Raw genomic sequence first — 19788 nt, forward strand, 5'->3', positions numbered from 1 at the left:
TGAATCCTATGTCAAGTATGGGAGACATCAGGTGGGGAGACATAAGCTCCCCCAAAGCTCAGAGTGAGCATGGCCGACAAAAAAAAAAAAAATGTTGCCCACAATATTTTATTATACGGTGGGCAACCGAGAAATTGAAAAATGGCTCAACTCGGGTCGGATCTGGGAAAAAACACACAGGAAGGAAGCTACCCACAATGGCAATAAGGTTAGGCTTTTTAATTGACTTTTTTTTCATATAATTATCTTCTTAAGCCTTTTATCGGGATTCCCATACAAATCCTTATATTTTAGTCGACCATACTGTCAATGAGCTTGGGCACCTGTGGCTCCCCCAAAAGGCGGGCGACTATATGATGGCCTAACATGATATCCCCAAATTTGGATGACACACTGAGACACCCTCATGGCGGAAGTGTTAATGGCCTGATGAGGAACGAAGACGTTATTTTGAGATAAAACCTCTTCGTGGCGTCAAGGTTTGCAACTGAGATATCTGTTCGTCAAACGTTAGCTAATCTTGTTCTGGCTTTGGCTATTTACTGGTACGTAGTTTCACGTGTTTGATGTCAAATGAGTCGCATGAAACTGCACAATGATGTGGTGATTCGTCGACTATTAACACTGTAGCTTTGTACTTCGTTAATTAAGCTGGTAACTTGAGAAATCCAGGCTATGCGGCGATTTAAATCTAGTTCTCACAGCAAAGCAACTTGCATTTGCGTCCCATCGTCACCTTGAATACACTGAAAGAAATGTTCTTTTCTGTAGAGGGAAGATATCTGTTTATGCACCTATCATTGTTAAGTCCCAGGGCGGTGGGGTCGGGCATGGGGTGGGGATTTTGACATTTTCATTTAAAACAATTAAAAATCACCACCCCCGGGACATAATAATTGGTCAAAATGTACACCCAACGGCAAGTGAAGGAGGTAAAATGACCTTTGTATAATCAAAACGCTAGCCTGGGGACGTCACATACGATCAAAATCCCTACCCTAGGGACAGACCTCACAATCAAACTCCAGTGGTTAGCCCGATCCCCCCTATCTGGGGCTTAACATTGATAGGTGCATTGCAAACATTGCTTTTGCAAATTTGTTATTCAAATTTGCCAACGACAAAAACAAAAGACCTTTTGTTTTGACAGCCAGTGGGGTTGTGGTTGGCACATTATGATTAAATTATGGCAATGGGTGTTGTCAACGATATCTTCCCAAGTTCAAATTGAGCACTCTACTAGGATGAGCCATTGCCGCTAGCAATTGCGCATGCTCACTAGCTCGCTAGTTTGAGCACTCTGGCATGGCTTGGATGTACCACATGTGTGGGACATCTGGGGTGGCTTTATAGCCTAACCTCCATCCTAGGCATCAGCACTGCACTGATGAGGCCCAGAAGGCCGAAACAGTACTGTCTGCAGTTAGTTATATATAATTATATATATATATATATAAGTTAAAAGAGGCCTGTGGACGGACAACTTCTGATGACTTAAAAGTAAAAAGATTTAATGCAGTGTAAAACGTTTCGGTCCGATGACCTTTATATATATATATATATATATATACAAACGATCTTTCATCTTGTGATAGACAAACGATCTTTCATCTTGTGATAGAGAATTTGTGCACATGAAGTACATATGTTGTTCAAATGCTACACACACAGACGATTGTACTTGTTGTGTTGTATAAAAAGATGAATCATGATATTATTGGAATACTTGGCTGCTAGGAAATAAACTTAGCCTTAATGTTGAACATAAAGTTCAGGATTTTGGCAAATTATCTTTATTTTATTTAAATTATTATGAGTTTGCGGTCTCTTAAAGATATCAAGAAAACATGTAAAGCCATGATCCTCGCAGTTATAGATGCAATTTTAGCAATTATGTAGAGTAACCTCAAAAATTCAAGACTTCAATGGGGTTTGAACCCCGTTGACCACAATTGTGTAAAATGGACCACAATTTTTGTAAAATTGTCAGAATATAATTCCCAGGGCTTCTCTGCCAACAGTGAGGCAGGCAACACTAGATGGGAAAAATTGAATGGCCTGGAAGAGTGGTTAGCATATTTGTAAACGATACTGCTGCCATTGTAAAATTTACCTTTTCCTGTGGCTGACATCCTCAGAATATGGTTAGGGCTAATTCTTACTTGAGTTCTATTACTAGTGTAGTAGTAATCTTGGACAATGAAAGTGCATTTGGCTATCATTTTGGAAGCAAAGCAGAAGGATAGGGAATGAAACAATCTTTTTTTTTTTTAAGTGGTCTATCAACCACATATTTATTTTAAAAACGTTTTTGCAATCAGTTTTTGTAGTCGATTCTACTGTTTACAAAATGGTTTATAAACAAAGTCAATACTAATACATACATGAAAGGTCATGTCTGATAAGCGTACTTCAAAATCCAATAGGTGTCAAGCCAATTGAGGTTTCCTACAAAACAAATAATAAAATTTATTTATTGATAAATAAGTACACAAAGCACAAGTTAACGATAATAAGATGCCAAAGCCAGAGGCTTATACGGCGTAGGTCAGAGAGTTACAATGTGCTGCTAAGATACAATGAGAATAAAAAAATTAAGAAGTACAAAATTTACAGAGAAAAGGCAAACTATTACAACATAGAAAAGAATTATTACTGCACATAAAGCAAAATAAACATAACAATAATGATAGTATGCAAAAAGGAATAAAAAAAATAGTTTGAAGGGAGAAAAAAGAATTTGCATTCAACTTAGTTTAAACTTATAATGATTGAAAATAATCTCTCAGTTTATGTTTGTAACTAGAAAGAGTGAAGTGAAGTGAGAGAGGAATGTCATTCCAAATTTAAGGACCCTGTACCGAAGAGAAAAAGAATATTTGTGAGTATGAAGATGTAAGTTGTCTTTTCGCCTGGTGAGATATTGATGACAATCAGAGTTAAGAACGAAAAGAGATAAAAGAGGAGAGGGCAAGCAAGAAACTTGGTACTTGGAAATATTAAATATGTTGAGTATTTTGAATTTGTTAAAGAGTGGGTAAGTATGTGCATGTGGTGGAGAGTGAGTAATGATTCTTAAATGCTTCTTAAATTTAAAGCTTTCTTCTGGAGACGGAAAAGGGGTTGTAAATGAGAGGAGTATGTGGATGCCCAAATAATAGAACAGTATTGAAGATATGGAAGTATTTGAGTTGCATAATGTGCAAAGAGTAGTAGAAAGGAAAAAATGTTGCGATTTGATAATAATCCCAGTGGATTTGGCCATTTTGGAAGAAATCGCTTTTATATGAGCCTGCCATAAGAGGTTTTGATGGATGATAACACCTAAGAATTTTGTGTGTTCTTCTCTATTAATACTATTCTTATCGATGCTAATAGAAAGACCATCAAGATTTATTTTCTTTCTTGCACGGTGAAATAAAATAAATTTAGTCTTGTCGGGATGCAAAGTTAGCTTGTTAGCTTTGAACCAGGTACTACAAAAGTAAGTTCATGGTTCACAATTTTAGTTAGTTCAGAGATATTTTTGTGTTGAAAGAAAATATTAGTGTCGTCTGCAAAAAGGATAAATGAGAGATGATTAGAGCATGAAAAAATGTCATTAATGTACATGTATACAAGAAATAAAGGTGGCCCTAACACAGAACCTTGAGGAACACCACATTTAATTGGAAGCAGTGGAGATTTCCAGGAATCACATTTGAACGTATTGAGAACGAGAGAGGAGATAGCTATGCATCCAGTTAAAAGGTGTGCCTCGAATACCATAGAAGTTTAAATTATGTAAGAGGATGGAGTGATTAACGGTATCAAATGCCTTCTTTAGATCAATGAATATGCCAATTGTGAGTTCGTTCTTCTCAAATGAATCAAATATTTTATTAGTAAGTTCCAGTATTGCCATAAAAGTAGAATGTTTCTTTGTAAACCCATTATACTGATGATTATTGAGTATGCTATGTTTGGTGAGATAGTCCATTAGACAACGGTGCATGGCACTCTCAAGGATTTTAGAGAAGCAAGGTAAGATTGAGATAGACCTATAATTAGTGAAGTTTGTGCTATCTTCACTTTTGAATATGGGTAGTACTTTGCTGATTTTAAGCTTATCAGGCACAATGCCAGTTGAGAAGGAGATATTGCACATTTGAGAGAGGGGAGGTGCCAAGAGATCAATAGATGCTTTAATCACATTAACATTAATACCATCCACTCCCTCACTGTTACTACTCTTCAGAGAGGACACTATATTGATAATTTCATCAGGGGTAGTACATGTAGGTGAGGCAAAGAAACTATCACTAAAAGAACCACTCAAATATGATTTGTGGTCAGCAGTGGAGTGGGGAAGGACCAACGTTAGTAAAGAATTCATTGAACTTATTAGCAATTAATTGAGGGTTGTTAACTGCGTTACCTCTGTTGTCCTTCATGGCAGTAGGCCCATATAACTGAAATGTTTAGAAGAGGTGACGGATTTAATTAAGGACCAGGTTTGTTTTCGTGATAAACCTATAGAAGACAATTTATCATGGTAGTACTTTTTCCTACGTAGTTTGATTAGATAGTTGTATTTGTTACGGAATTTGGTATATATAGCTTTGTTAGCTGGTGTAGGATTATTACAATATTGTTTATGGAGAGCGTACTTCCTACGACAGGAGTTTTGGAGCCGTGAGGTAAACCAAGGTTTGGCTTTTGAATTTTCTTTGACAGTGATAATCTCAACAGGAAAGCATGTTTCATAGATTGGATTAAGACAGTCCATAAATTTGAAGAGGAAGATTGTGAGAAATCCCAATTAATAGAACAAAGATGGGAACGAAAATTTTCAATGTTGTCAGTAGTTACAAGATGTTTATGATAAACTGAAGATTTAGTTTTAGGTTTAAGGGAACAATTAGTGATCTGAAATATAAGTAAGTGATCAGAAATGTCAGACCAAAGGATACCACTAAATTTGTGATTGTCAAGGTCATTGGAGAAGATGTTATCGATCAAAGTAGCTGAATGAGACGTGATCCTTGTTGGTTTAGAGATAAGAGGATAGAAACCATTGGAATACACGAGATCAATGAAATCATTAGTAGGGACATGTGAGTCAGCATTAAGGATATTGATGTTAAAGTCACCAAAAGGGAAACATAATTTATTCTCAAAGCCGATTTTAGCAAGGACTTGTTTAATTTCATCATTAAAGATTTCAGTCTGAACATTAGGGGGTTTGTATAAACAGCCCAAGATGACATTTTTCTCATTATTTGGTTGGACAATTTCAACAAAAACAGATTCAAGGACACAATTCATAGATTCAAGGTCACATCCTCAAGGTCTGTACTTTTTAATCATGAGCATCTCTTATACCAGACAGTCCATCTTTCCTTGGCATTTCGTCAGAACTGCAAAATTCTTGGCTAAGTCAATGGACCTAGGGCTGGTATCATGATCTGGTTGAAGATGTCTGCAGAGGGAGGAAGGACTGCGACAGTGTTCTTCGATGCTCTGAAAAAGATGTCAGTTGTGAGGCCTATGTATTCTGCATCGCACAGAGGACATGAAAATTTGTAGACCACACTGTGTTGATTGATCAGAGAGGGCTTTTGTTCTTTTACGCCAAGTGCATCACCCAGTTTACGACTAGTATAGATGGGCTGTAGAGGTGTTCCGATTCTGTTGCTAAGGTTGTTTACATGTAGTTGTTTTCTTAAGACGTCAGCAGACTTTTGGTCTTTGAACGGCAGCAGTATAATTAGTATATTTAAAATTAACCTTAAGTGTTAAGTGTTAAGCAAGTTGACTTAACTAATAACGAATTCAAATTATCTAATATTCACCGGTAAGTACAAAAACTTTATATAATATACAGTGACTCAAGAAATCAGTTCTTCGGTGCCATAAACAGTGTAGTGCAATTCAGTTACTGCTAGAAAAAAAAATTTAGATTGACAGCGTTCAATGACAGAGTTGTCAGTCACCACAAGTAAATAAACATAAGTTCAGACTATTCGCAATACTTAGCTTTGATCTCCTGACAATCCTCTAAAGAAGTACAGCGTTCGATGACTGAGCTGTCACCAGAGGGCCGAAAACATATTACTCCATCCACAGTCCAGACTTTGCTGACAATGCCTTCTTCAATATCCTTGTTTAAGTATTTAAGAATTTTGCGGCGATTGATGGTTAAATCCTCTTGAAGGTTGAATGGACGTTTACGTTCCTTGAGCACCCAGCGGCGAGACATAACCGCGGCTTTAGTATTATGCTTAGTAAACCGCACAATAATAGGTCTTGGTTTGGCTCCAGATTTCTTGCCTACACGATGAGATCTACTTATGTCATTTTTGAAGCAACATCCACGTTGAGTTCAGATTTAAAGAAGTCGACTGCAAGATTATCAGTGTTCTCCTCTGGCTGTTCAGCAACGCCATAGATGCGAACATTGGTTCATCTTGTGTATTGCTCCAGGTCGTCTACTTCTTGTGATAATCTATAATTGTCATCTTCAAGACCTGGCTTTGTCTTTCAGCGCTAGATTATTCTTAAGTTTGGTTAACTCTTCATCCAGTTGGGCTATCTTTGCTTGATTTGAATTTATTAGTTCGTTTAACTTTTTTTCCGATGAGCCAAGTTGAGTTTCCAAACCGGGGGCATCGAAGTTGATACTATCAGCCAGAGATCTTTGAAACTCAGTCGATGAGATATAGTCGTCGATGATTTAATGACATGAGATTGCATAATGTTCGTAACGAGGCCTGAGAGTGATGATGTAACCCACTTGTTAGGGAACTGGTCAAAACTACTATACTCGAACAGGACCCACCTTTAGGGTAGGCGGGTTCTCAAAGACACCACCTATCTTCGAACTTATCACATGAACATTACCGACAACATTTGATTGGCTTTTAAATTTGAGTTGACACAGGAATATTCAGCTGGCAAGAGTCTGCATTACTAGACAAACAAGAAAAGTGAGGTTTGAATCTTACTGTAATTTTTTACTGCTGGATAGAGTGGTGGCTGTGCAATATAGCCACCATCTTTTGACGTTTATTTATTTATTTATATTTATTTATTTATCTGTTTTCTCTTTCTTCTCTTTTTTTGACTAATTAATTTACGTACTCAAGCTCTAGTGCCAACCGACCTCCTATATTAAACACTACTTAGTTTTACTCAGCTCGATTAGCTTTTAGTTATTCTGAGTAAACATTACCTTGGTTTGTATTAATATATTCTAAATTATTGTAATCTTTAACTTTTATTTTGGTAATAAAGCTTGTTGTTGTTGTTAAGCAAGGGGGTGCAGGCAGACACCACCATCTATTTTGTGGTTTGGTGGGTCCTGTTCAAGTGTAGTAGTTTTGACCACTTCCCCTAAGTTTGATCTCTAATTTATCCCAGTGATCATCAAAAGTCGAATCAGTTGGATTTATAGCATCATTAGCCATAGGAGGTTTCCTTTTTGGTCCAATAATAGAAAAATACAAAAGAATATACCCTTGATTGCAATAAATTTGTAGAGCACAAAATTAGGCAGCCATCTTGGCTCGCTGACCGCTGACAGGAGGTAAACTTAGCACAGCGTGCGCTGAAGGAAAAAGCTCTCTGATTAAATGCTGTTTAAAGCAATAATCTTGTCCTAGTTGGTCCAGTCTGGTTGCCAAAAGTTCCAAATGAGAGTTTTTGTTTTTTTTTTGCGGGTCAAGGCAAAACCCCGGTAAAGAAAGGTTCAATAAATTCATGTGTGTTCTCTTAGATGCTTGTTTAAACAAAAGGTTTTGCGGTGGGTTGAAGGCAAAAATTCGCCGGTTAGATAATGTTGACAGTAAAGATAATGTTGAGTAGGAGTTGTGAAAGTATAAAAGTGGGGGTCAATGAGAAACGCCGATAACAAGGTTCAAAAATTTGTGTGACCGCAAAAATTCTGGAGAAATGGGACAGCACAATCCCCACCATGAGCAAAAAGTCCACCACAATTCACAGTCGAGTTGCGCGGAATATTGACGATCGATGTTGGGACAAAATAGGCGGAGACAAAAAACTATGAGAAATATTAAATGTGGCCTAGAATGCCCTCATGCGAACTGGTAACAGGGTTTATTATATACTCAACAAAATATTGCATTTCTGATTGGTCAACAACCAATGCATATATAGGTTATAGAGTGCAATATGGAAGTTGCTATGGAAACAAAGTAATGGAGTGATTTTGTTGAGCATATAACAAATAAAAAATAGTAATGTAATTTTGAGAACTTTGAAAACATCACTTGCGACCGTAAGTTGTGGAATGCACTCGCATTCATATGATTTCCTATACTAACCGTGTAATGCTGCACCAGGTTGCAGTGGTCTGACAATGGCACTTGATCTTAGCCAAAAGGCCAAGAAGCGCTTGCCTTTCATAGATACAACAATGCATGATAATGCTGTTTTTCAATCGGCATAGTCATTTAACAGAATTCTGACAATTCATCGACCTTAGGAGACATGAATCTTTTATAGGAAAGTGTATGAATGGCCACCATTTTTGTATTCTAACTTTTGTTTGATTGCAAATTGGCCCTTTTGGCCTCATTCAAGGTTACCAGTAAATATTCCTTTTAATTTTATGTCTGAAAGCGAGGCTTAAAGGGCCAATTGGCAAGGAAACAAAATAATACTAAAATGGCAGCCATTTTGGAATAAGATGTATGCTTTAGATAATGCTTAAGCCTAAGGTTAGCATTTTTGTTAAGGGGTTTGGGTTGTTTCATTTATGGTGAAACAATGACCTGCAACCCTAACCTGCAGCCTGCAACCTGCAACCTCAATCCAAAGAGCCTAAAAACTTCATTAGAACATATGTGTATTTGAGTTGCTCATCAATATACATACCAACACCTCCAGCCGAGAGAGGTGTCGGCACATATTCAAACTTGTAATTGGGAATAGCAGGATTAAAATCCAAATTTGGATACTCATTTTTTTGTCCTAGTAAAACCAATGATATTAAAGCGAAAATCAAGCTCTTCTACATGTAATAAGTGGGTTTGGAAATTGCCTAAATTTCGCCTCAGGCTCTAAGGTTATTGGTATGTAAAACTAAGAAAGGGCGGAGGTTGCATGTGTTTTTTCAGCTGGAAAAAGCTATGTGGAGAATAATATTTACAACTGATAGCAGAAGAAAAGGTGTTAAAAATCAGAGTTCTTGTTGACCATTTAGAGTGAATAAATTATATCTAAATCTTTGAAACTTGGTAGACGATCAAGGTATTTTTTGGAAGGATGGTTTGTATTAAGACCATTTGAACTGGCCGTGAGAATAAAAACCAGGACTGTTCTTTGTTACATTCAATGAGGGATATTCAGTGATGCATCAACAAGACAGCTGATCAGTGGTCACTGGTGGGCTGACTGAATGCCATAATTACATTAATTAATTCAGAATGAATTATGCAATGTACTTGCCTGCATGTAGCATGAAAATTTTGCAGGTTCTCGTTTTTGCGGGTTTTGCGGATTGACTTACTTGTAGCTCCACAAAAAAATAGTTCCCGCAGAATTGAAAAGCCGCAAAGTAAAACATTGCAAAAAGTTACTCCCTTCAGTCAAATTCAGAATGCCGCTTTTAATTATAGACTTGTTCAACTTGGGCAATATACACTTTACTCAAACAAGAACATTACAGCTGTTATCAGTCATACATGCGCCCCGCAAAGATTTGTTTTTCAATTTCGGAAAGTAAGTGAAGTGGACGTCAATCAAATGTTTCCACGATGAATTCGACTGTCGCCAAGTGAACAGGACTATTGTCGTGGAAACATTAAAAATTTTAATTGATGTCCACCCAAAATTTAGTTTGAAAAATGAAAAGAAGTCTTTGAGGGGCATGTGTGACTGATAACTGCTGTAACATGATTTACCATTTGACAAAGAAACCTAGGCTTCGATAGGAACTCCATTTGCTGAAACAGTGTTTTGTTGTGCATGGTAGGGGTAGGCTTTTTGCTTTGTTGTGTTGTTGTTCAGTTCCTTTTGTGCAGTAAGGTACGCGTTTAACAGTGATATTGTATGTCTCTAATATGGTATGTAAGTAAAGTGAACTTTTACTCAACATACCATGCAAGAAAAGTTGCAAATAAAATGTTATTAGCAGGCTAAGACAAAACTTTCTGCAAAGTTTAAAAAAATTATATGGAGCGGATTCAGAGCCACCTTAAAATTTCTCAATTGTGAAGGTGGCTATGAATCTGCTCCAGATAATTTATTTTGAGCTTTGCAGAAAGTTTTATCCTAGCGTTCTAATCACTCTCCCGCAATAAAAGATGGGGCTCACCCAGTTCATTTTTGAAATATATGCGTTTAAAGACAAAATATAGGCTGTTTGTAGATGGCTTTTTGTTGCCATGGTAACCTGCAGCCTTGAACAAAATAAGCAAAAGCAATAATCTTGTCCTAGTTGGTCCAGTCTGGTTGCCAAAAGTTCCAAATGAGAGTTTTTCCAGCACAAACGTGCGGGTCAAGGCAAAACCCCGGTAAAGAAAGGTTCAATAAATTCATGTGTGTTCTCTTAGATGCTTGTTTAAACAAAAGGTTTTGCGGTGGGTTGAAGGCAAAAATTCGCCGGTTAGATAATGTTGACAGTAAAGATAATGTTGAGTAGGAGTTGTGAAAGTATAAAAGTGGGGGTCAATGAGAAACGCCGATAACAAGGTTCAAAAATTTGTGTGACCGCAAAAATTCTGGAGAAATGGGACAGCACAATCCCCACCATGAGCAAAAAGTCCACCACAATTCACAGTCGAGTTGCGCGGAATATTGACGATCGATGTTGGGACAAAATAGGCGGAGACAAAAAAACTATGAGAAATATTAAATGTGGCCTAGAATGCCCTCATGCGAACTGGTAACAGGGTTTATTATATACTCAACAAAATATTGCATTTCTGATTGGTCAACAACCAATGCATATATAGGTTATAGAGTGCAATATTGAAGTTGCTATGGAAACAAAGTAATGGAGTGATTTTGTCGAGCATATAACAAATAAAAAATAGTAATGTAATTTTGAGAACTTTGAAAACATCACTTGCGGCCATAAGTTGTGGAATGCACTCGCATTCTTATGATTTCCTATACTAACCATGTAATGTTGCACCAGGTTACAGTGGTCTGACAATGGCACTTGATCTTAGCCAAAAGGCCAAAAAGCGCTTGTCTTTCATAGATACAACAATGCATGATAATGCTGTTTTTCAATCGGCATAGTCATTTAACAGAATTCTGACAATTCATCAACCCTAGGAGACATGAATCTTTTATAGGAAAGTGTATGAATGGCCACCAATTTTTGTATTCTAACTTTTGTTTGATTGCAAATTGGCCCTTTTGGCCTCATTCAAGGTTACCACTAAATATTCCTTTTAATTTTATGTCTGAAAGCGAGGCTGAAAGGGCCAATTGGCAAGGAAACAAAATAATACGAAAATGGCAGCCATTTTGGAATAAGATGTATGCTTTAGATAATGCTTAAGCCTAAGGTTAGCATTTTTGTTAAGGGGTTTGGGTTGTTTCACTTATGGTGAAACAATGACCTGCAACCCATTGGATTAAAATCCAAATTTGGATACTCATTTTTTTGTCGTAATAAAACCTATGATATTCAAGCGAAAATCAAGCTCTTCTACATGTAATAAGTGGGTTTGGAAATTGTCTAAATTTCGCCTCAGGCTTAGGTTATTGGTATGAAAAACTAAGAAATTTGGAAAGGGCGAAGGTTGCATGTGTTTTTTCAGCTGGAAAAAGCTATGTGGAGAATAATATTTACAACTGATAGCAGAGGAAAAGGTGTTAAAATCAGAGTTCTTGTTTACCATTTAGAGTGAATAAATTATATCTAAATCTTTGAAACTTGGTAGACGATCAAGGTATTTTTTGGAAGGATGGTTTGTATTAAGACCATTTGAACTGGCCATGAGGAGAAAAACCAGGACTGTTCTTTGTTACATTCAATGAGGGATATTCAGTGATGCATCAACAAGACAGCTGATCAGTGGTCACTGGTGGGCTGACTGAATGCCATAATTACATTAATTAATTCAGAATGAATTATGCAATGTACTTGCCTGCATGTAGCATGAAAATTTTGCAGGTTCTCGTTTTTGCGGGTTTTGCGGATTGACTTACTTGTAGCTCCACAAAAAAATAGTTCCCGCAGAATTGAAAAGCCGCAAAGTAAAACATTGCAAAAAGTTACTCCCTTCAGTCAAATTCAGAATGCTGCTTTTAATTATAGACTTGTTCAACTTGGGCAATATATGTTGTAGTTCAATTTGCACTTTGGTACAATTTGTTTTTGAACTGGTACAAAATAGTTTGAACTGGTTCAATTTTAATTGTACTGGTGCAAAAACAGGTAAAATAGTTTAATGTTTGTTGAACACAAAAAACACACTTCATTGATAACAGCTGTAACATGATTTACCATTTGACAAAGAAACCTAGGCTTCGATAGGAACTCCATTTGCTGAAACAGTGTTTTGTTGTGCATGGTAGGGGTAGGCTTTTTGCTTTGTTGTGTTGTTGTTCAGTTCCTTTTGTGCAGTAAGGTACGCGTTTAACAGTGATATTGTATGTCTCTAATATGGTATGTAAGTAAAGTGAACTTTTACTCAACATACCATGCAAGAAAAGTTGCAAATAAAATGTTATTAGCAGGCTAAGACAAAACTCTGTGCAAAGAGATTCTGGAGATTCAGAGCCACCTTAAAATTTTTTAATTGTGAAGGTGGCTATGAATCTGCGCCAGAGAATTTTTTTAAACTTTGCAGAAAGCTTTATCCTAGCGTTCTAATCACTCTCCAGCAATAAAAGATGGGGCTCACTATGTTCATTTTTGAGATATATGCGTTTAAAGACAAAATATAGGCTGTTTGTGGATGGCTTTTTGTTGCCATGGTAACCTGATGCGTCGCATTAATAAGTGCATCTTGTTAAGCATCTATTGGTGTTTCATATGGCATCATAATATTACCATTAAGTGAAAACGTTTGATAGATTCAGTCCTTCTAAATAGCACAATTTGTTGAAAGTGTTAAAACTGGTTGGAGCCTCCTTAAATCACTTTCTGAAAGCTCAGGAAAGCGAACTGCCATTTTCACACAAGAGCGTGGATTCAATTACACATGAGCAGAATATCATTTGCAGCAAAACATTTATTTGTAGGCAGTTATTTGCGGGTCACGTCGTCGGCTCTCTAAATACATTAATTGATAAGAACCTGACAATTTACAGTAATATTTTATTTACAATGTAACTTACAAAATTGAATCCCTGCAAGGGTTTGACCATAGCAAATCAAAACAGTATTATTGTTGGCTCTTCACTGTGATAAAAAAAAAATTTTAATGAGATTTTTCCATATCATCTGCATCTGGAGATATTTAAGACCAAGTTAAGTTCAGTGGCAACATACATGTATTGCTTGGGGCGAGAATTCAAAAAGACTTTTAAGTTGTAAATACCTGCATTCTTCTTCAAAAGAACGGTGCAGTGCAATCATGATGCAATCTATTTGCTGATCTCATCTCTACCATGAAAAAAAAAACCATTGTACTCCCTATGCACCCCAACGGCATGGCTCATGCATGGGTATTCTTTACCAATGCTAATTATAATCCACTTTATTCATGAGCTGTCTCACATGAGCCTTTGATTATCGGTTTTAACCAAAGGTAATTCTTGTTGAACTGCCCATGCCGGCACTCATTTGATCCTCGATTTCTTATCTTTTTTGCTTCAGTGAATCATATGCACTGAAGGTACTTTAATTTTTATAAAGATAGTTAATGGTGGTAATTGTTAATTAGTTACTTAACTCAGTGGAATCCAATAAGTCAATCAATTAACCCATTGACCCCTGACAATTAACAATTATTGGATGAGGTTGAGCAGGTTAGCGATAATTATCAAGGCCAAAGTTTGTGTTATCTGCTGAAGCCAAAGGCTGAGGCGGATAACACAAACTGAGGCCTTGATAATTATCGCTAACATGCGAAAACCGAATTCAATAATTGTTTTATTATGCCTATTCCTGAGCTCCGCCATGACAAAACTGATCAAACTGCTGGTTAGTGTTAGGTGACGTCACTTCTGCATGCATAACACTATTGTCTGTAGGTATGACGTCAATTCTACATATATAAAATCTATTGTTTGTAGGTATGACGTTAGAGAAACAGAGCAAGCAAGAATTAGCTGCGTGCTTATAGCCAATCAAAATCGAGCTGGTGACACCAATGTATAATAATGACACTTCTTACTCTGTCTAATGTCAGACGATTTTACTTGTCAGTGGGGGGCGTCCAAGGGCGTTTCAGATGTGAATGGGTTAATGTCCCCCTTATCGTACGTTTTTCCCCTTTTGTATGCAGATCTGATTTGAAAATTCAGCAGTTTGGATTACAATGGCCACACCAGGTCCCCTGGCCAGCTCTAAGGAGAAGACAAATGGGGCCAAGCTGAGTCGACTTATTATTGATGGTGGAACAACTGTACTGAGACGTGTTTTTGACACTCATCACCCTCCTTCAAACTTAGCAGCTGATCTCAATGCCTGTTATTCTATCCTTAACAACCTGTTACGCAGAAGAATACTCAATGGTCACCAGTGGTACAAGCTCTTTCCTGTTGGTGGAGCTGCCCCTGACTCCAACACGTTTGATATCACTCTGCTGTTCCTCCTTCTGACCAACATTTGTGGACTTACCCCTCCCCCCACTGGATGGCATTGCAAGCCGCCCCCAAGTGACACTTCTCGTGAGGCAAACCTTGCTCGAATTAAGTTTTTTCGTAATCAGTTGTATGGGCACATCACAACCACTGGTATCGATGAACTGATGTTCAATGCTCTGTGGCAGGAAATCAGTGCCGTTCTAGTGTCTCTTGGGTTAAGTCGGGCAGAGGTTGATCGATTGAAGGCAGAGCGATGTGGAGAGGAGGATTATGTTGATGCCTTACGGGACTGGGCAGAGAGTGAAAGAGATCTCAAGACTCAACTTAATGAGGTGCGTCAGTGTCAGGACACAGTTCTGGAGAGTGTCAAGGAAAGCAATTCTATGATTCAAGACATTCATCAAATTGTTACTGAAAGCCGTGAGACACAACACAACACCAATCAGGAGGACAAAGTCCTGAAGAAACTTGCAAGGGTTGACACGGAACCTGATATCACAGATTATACAAAGAGATACTTGGAAGGAACTCGTGAGTCTTTCTTTGCTAAAATCAGCACGTGGTTGGATGATGCAAGTTCTCCAAATCGTGTCTTGGTGCTCAGCGGAAATGCAGGGATGGGGAAATCTGTCATCGCTGCTGAGATGTGTAAAAGAATGCACGAAGCTGGCAGATTGGCGGGAAGCCATTTTTGTCACCATGACAGAGCACGCCACAGGAATCCCAAGGTGATGATGCAGTCTTTAGCTTGTCACCTGTCATGCTGTCTTCCAGAGTACAAGAAAGCCCTTGTGGAACAGCTCTCGGGAAATTTGGGTGTAGAGATCAACGACATGGAAGTAAAGGATCTGTTTGATTTGCTTTTTTCAGAACCTCTGAACAAGGTAGCAGATCCAGGTCGTACATCTGTTGTGGTAATAGATGCTGTAGACGAAAGTGAATACCAAGGACGAAATGATCTTCTTGACGTGATTGCCAACTTGTTTAAGAGTTTACCACTTTGGCTTCGATTTTTGGTGACAACGCGACCCGAAGTTAACATTTGGAACAGCCTCAAAGATTTGCAACCACTGCTACTCGAGCCAAAAGATGAAGAGAACTTGAAGGTCATTCGTTTTTACTTTGAACATAGTCTAAGCGATTTACTGGAATTTGAAAGGCGCGAGGTGGTCTTAGATCATCTCGTGCAAAAGTCAGAGGGAGTCTTCCTGTGTGCCACGTTTTTGGTAGATTTTATAAGGGCCAAGTGTTCAACTCTTCTCACATTGGAACAACTGGACGAGACCCTTCCGGCGGGCATCGCGTGTGTTTACCAGTCATATTTCCAACGACTCGAACAAGCCTTGTGTAAGGAAGTAAACATAACTGAAGAGCAATTTCTTTGTTTCCTGGGTGCGATTGCCGCTGCCAGGGAACCACTGCCATTGGGTTTTGTTCCTAAGTTGTTGTGCACGAACGTGTCGTCCTCGATTGTTGTGCGAAAGGCGAGCAAAGCCATTGCCATTGTGTCATCACTTCTTCCTGTTCACGAAGACCGCATTCATTTTTTTCATAAATCAGTCAAGGACTGGTTGACAGACAAGTCACGCTACGGGCAGCACTGTTTCAGTGTGGAGGAAATGGAAGGCCATAAGATCCTTTCTACTCTTTGTTCTAACGAGTTTGACGAGTTAAAGAGCAGAGGTATTGGCAACTTACAGTCTTTCACTGACACTTCAAGGTATGCCTTGGAACATGGTGTTCAGCACATGTTACAGTTAGACCAGGACATGAGGGACTATTGTAGCCTTGAACAAGGGGTTGGAAAATATGTGTCAGACCTAGAGCTTTTGTACGCAAAGCTTTGTGTGAACCTGCCAGGAGCCACGGAAGATATCGTTGGTGTAATGAAGCAGGGTGGTTTGAAGACGATATCTGCCGAGTGTTGTGACACCCTTTCTTCTTTATTGTTTCTGTTAAAGAAGCACCGCGTAACCTTGCAGGAATATCCCTTTACTATTTTTCAGTGTTCGTTAAATGAGGGAAGTAGTAAGTTATCTTCTGACTCCCGCAAGCTTCTGGAGACCAAGTATTCCGATAAACCTCACATGGAGTTGTTAAAGAAAAATCACGCCCAAAGTCAAGCTCGGTTTGGTTGCGGATCACAAGTGGCTTGTTTGGATGTGTCCCCTAGCTTAGAGTACATGGTGTGTGAATGTCGCGATGGAAGCATTCAGTTTTGGTCACTTGCTTCAGGTAACCTCAAATGGAAACGCTATGTCAAACCAAAACAGTATTGTGATTACTTTAGTCCATTTAGAATCATTGTAACTTCGCATGTATTGGTTTTTGGTTTTTATCGTTCTGTGGTATTTCATCCGATCAAGGAGTTCATCTTGCCAGGAGTGCTAAACACTGCTTTCTCCTTTGACGGAGACTCGAAGCCGTTTTTCCCTACCAGTAAGTGCAGTTTTTCTATCTGTTCTATTTTCGGCCAGGAGATGTTAACTGATTGTCCCGACGATGCAAAATGTCTTATTATGTGGAATCTGAACGATGGTACGGAGATTGATCGTCTCAACAGAGATAAAGACATTTTATCTTTTGCAATGTCCCAAGATGGAAAGCTCGTGGCAATTTCCCATTTAACACCCTCTATTTGTTTACTTGACCGGGAAAATGGTTTTTCGACTCTAGCAGAGGTACTGGTATCTTTAAAGCGCGGTTTTGGAATGATTAGGTTTTCACCAGACAGTCGATTTCTTTTGTGTTCAAGGTTACCCGGTTTAAGCCAAATATTTCGTTTAAGCATGACTGACGGGCTTCTCTGTTTGAGTCACCCTGAGGGTCCTTGGACAAATTCATTTGAGTTAGAACCCCATAGAATCGGTGGTTTTTTGTTGGGCGATCCTCTGAGTATGGTTTCGCGCTATTATTCCGATGTAGTGCTTAACAGCCAATCTCTTTTAAGGAACAACTTGCATGAAGGTTACATTGAACTAGTTTATCGGAATGCACCAACTAAGAGCACAGAGTTCGAACGTGTCAGATGTCTCCGATTTTCGTTAACCGGTGAGAGTGTTTATGCCCTAGTTTTGGTCAGACCACACAGATTGCGAATTTTAGCTTGGGACGTTTTAAAGGGGGAACTTAAAGGACAAAAAGATTTTGAGAGTGACTATTTCTTTGGTTTTGTAACTTTAAAAGAAGGCATTTTGATTTCAACTAATACCACACTTGAACTGTGGAACTTGGATTTGTCAGTCTGTACGCGACGATGGAGGTTTGCAGCAGATACTATCTTTCCTATTTCAGATGATCAGGTGGTATGCATAACACATGAAAGGCGACAAGGGATCATTTTGAATACTGTTAGTGGAGATAATGTGGTAACATTTAAACTTTCTCACGGCTTTAGGTTGATTGCTTGCTACGGTGACCTCCAGCTGTTTGCCTGGCGTAAAAAATCCCAGCCAGAGTTCATTGAAATGAGGCAATTGGGTAAAACCGAACCACTGTGGCGTGCACTCCAGGGTGTCCGTTTGTCACGTTTGAAGGGATCATTTTCCCCCAAGGGTCAATTTATTGCTGTTTTTGTCATGCCCAACACCTACATTCTCGATGCATTTTCTGGTAATGTGCGCCTCCAATTTGGTGATTTTACCACTTTCAATTGTGAATTCGTCGGTGACGAGGAGTGTATTTTTGTGAAATCCGTTCAGCCAATTGGCGGCCGCCTTGAGCTGTTCAACGTAAGGTCTGGAGATCTACTCAGTGTAATGGATGTTGAATGGGACTTTCCTTTTCCTTTAGCAACTTGTCCTAGATTGGGTCTCATTGCCATTTGTTCAAGCAAGCAGTTGAACTTGGAAATTATCAAGGTAAAACACCCGAGAGAGGAGACACTCATTACGGAGGCAGAAAGGTTAGTTTGCAATGTCTCGTTTAATCGTCGGTACTCAAGATGTTCTGTATATACTTCATGCTTGCCCTCATATAGAGTACAAACCATTATCTATTGTGAAAGCTTCGAAGTGTGTTTTTGATTCCCATATACGTTGGTATGGGCTTACATGACTGGTTTGCTTGTGGACTTATTCTCGCACCATTAGCCAGTATCAAAAATACCATAATACTCTTTGTTTGGCCCTCCAAAATTTTGCATAACCATTGTTTTCAGTTTCTCTTGGGACCATTGTAAGTCCCAAGAAAAAAAAAAAACAATGCTTATGCAAATTTTGGGTAGGGTCGTACCTCTTGTTGAACACCATGGGTGGCTTAAGCTCGAGACGTCTTTGAGTCACGAGTGGCAACCGGAAGTGAGATGTTTTCCCTGTTAATCTGTCTTGGCGCTACCACATTTATATTACTGAGTATCTTTTCTCTATTAGAGACGATTAGTTGAACAGTCTTTGGAGGGACTGCTGTCCGGGTATGCGAAATGTCCACTTCCTGTTTACGTTCGTAGCTCAAAGAAAAGCAAGAAAGTTCTATAATTATTCCAGCACGTCTTGATATTTGTAGGAAAATGCAATTTACAGCTTGACGTTTTGCCATTTGCCGCAAACGCGATGCTAAAGTTCTCTGTGTCGCTTGCTAAAAAATGCAATAAGCAAGAATTTATCCCTATATCAGCTTAAGTTTCTTATTCCACTGGAAAATCTACTAAAACCTTGACCACTTTATATCCCTTGATTGAATAATTGAAAGAGAAGAAAGGGTTGATTGATCAGTTGATTGAATTGTGTATTTGTCCGCAGGTCAGTCAAGCAGGAAAAACGAGGGCTGACCCAATGTTTCGTTGTTTTCTTTCCTCGCAGGTCAAAGCTTAAGAAGCCATTTTCTTCTGGTTGTCTTGTAATGTGAAGAAACGACGGTGATCATTGAACCACATTGCTTTCTTGTATTTTCTGGACAAATACAAATGAACTTTCTAAAAGGACATTCTAAACTCTGTGTCAGACTGGCAGAACTGTATAGTTTTTGTTGATTTGTAGTAGATGGGCATGCATGCCATTGATATGGTTTCCATGACCTGCAGTATTTATTAACCATGCGAAATTTTTAGCAGACGACTAATGCAACAGCATTTCG

General features: G+C 38.6%; 2 protein-coding genes across 3 annotated transcripts in view; both read left to right on the forward strand.

Moving 5' to 3' along the window:
* Nucleotides 1-19788, forward strand: part of LOC138059116 (uncharacterized) — a 100398-nt gene that overhangs the window by 37549 nt on the left and 43061 nt on the right. The window lies entirely within an intron of this gene.
* The window catches only part of LOC138059113 (uncharacterized), a 20282-nt gene continuing 895 nt past the window's right edge, over nt 402-19788 (forward strand). Inside the window, exons 1-4 of one of the 2 annotated variants that reach the window (XM_068904644.1) lie at nt 402-545; nt 14415-16950; nt 18508-18619; nt 19515-19788. The exon at nt 19515-19788 is cut by the window's right edge and continues 895 nt beyond it. In XM_068904644.1, coding sequence (XP_068760745.1) covers nt 14448-16950; nt 18508-18619; nt 19515-19560 — 2661 coding nt within the window. In that variant the 5' untranslated portion in view covers nt 402-545; nt 14415-14447 and the 3' untranslated portion in view covers nt 19561-19788. Of the gene's footprint in view, nt 546-14414; nt 18620-19514 lie in introns of both variants that reach the window. The other variant, XM_068904643.1, reaches the window with a different exon arrangement.

Source organism: Montipora capricornis, chromosome 8, assembly GCF_036669925.1.
Source record: "Montipora capricornis isolate CH-2021 chromosome 8, ASM3666992v2, whole genome shotgun sequence".
In the NCBI taxonomy this organism is placed as follows: Eukaryota; Metazoa; Cnidaria; class Anthozoa; order Scleractinia; family Acroporidae; genus Montipora; species Montipora capricornis.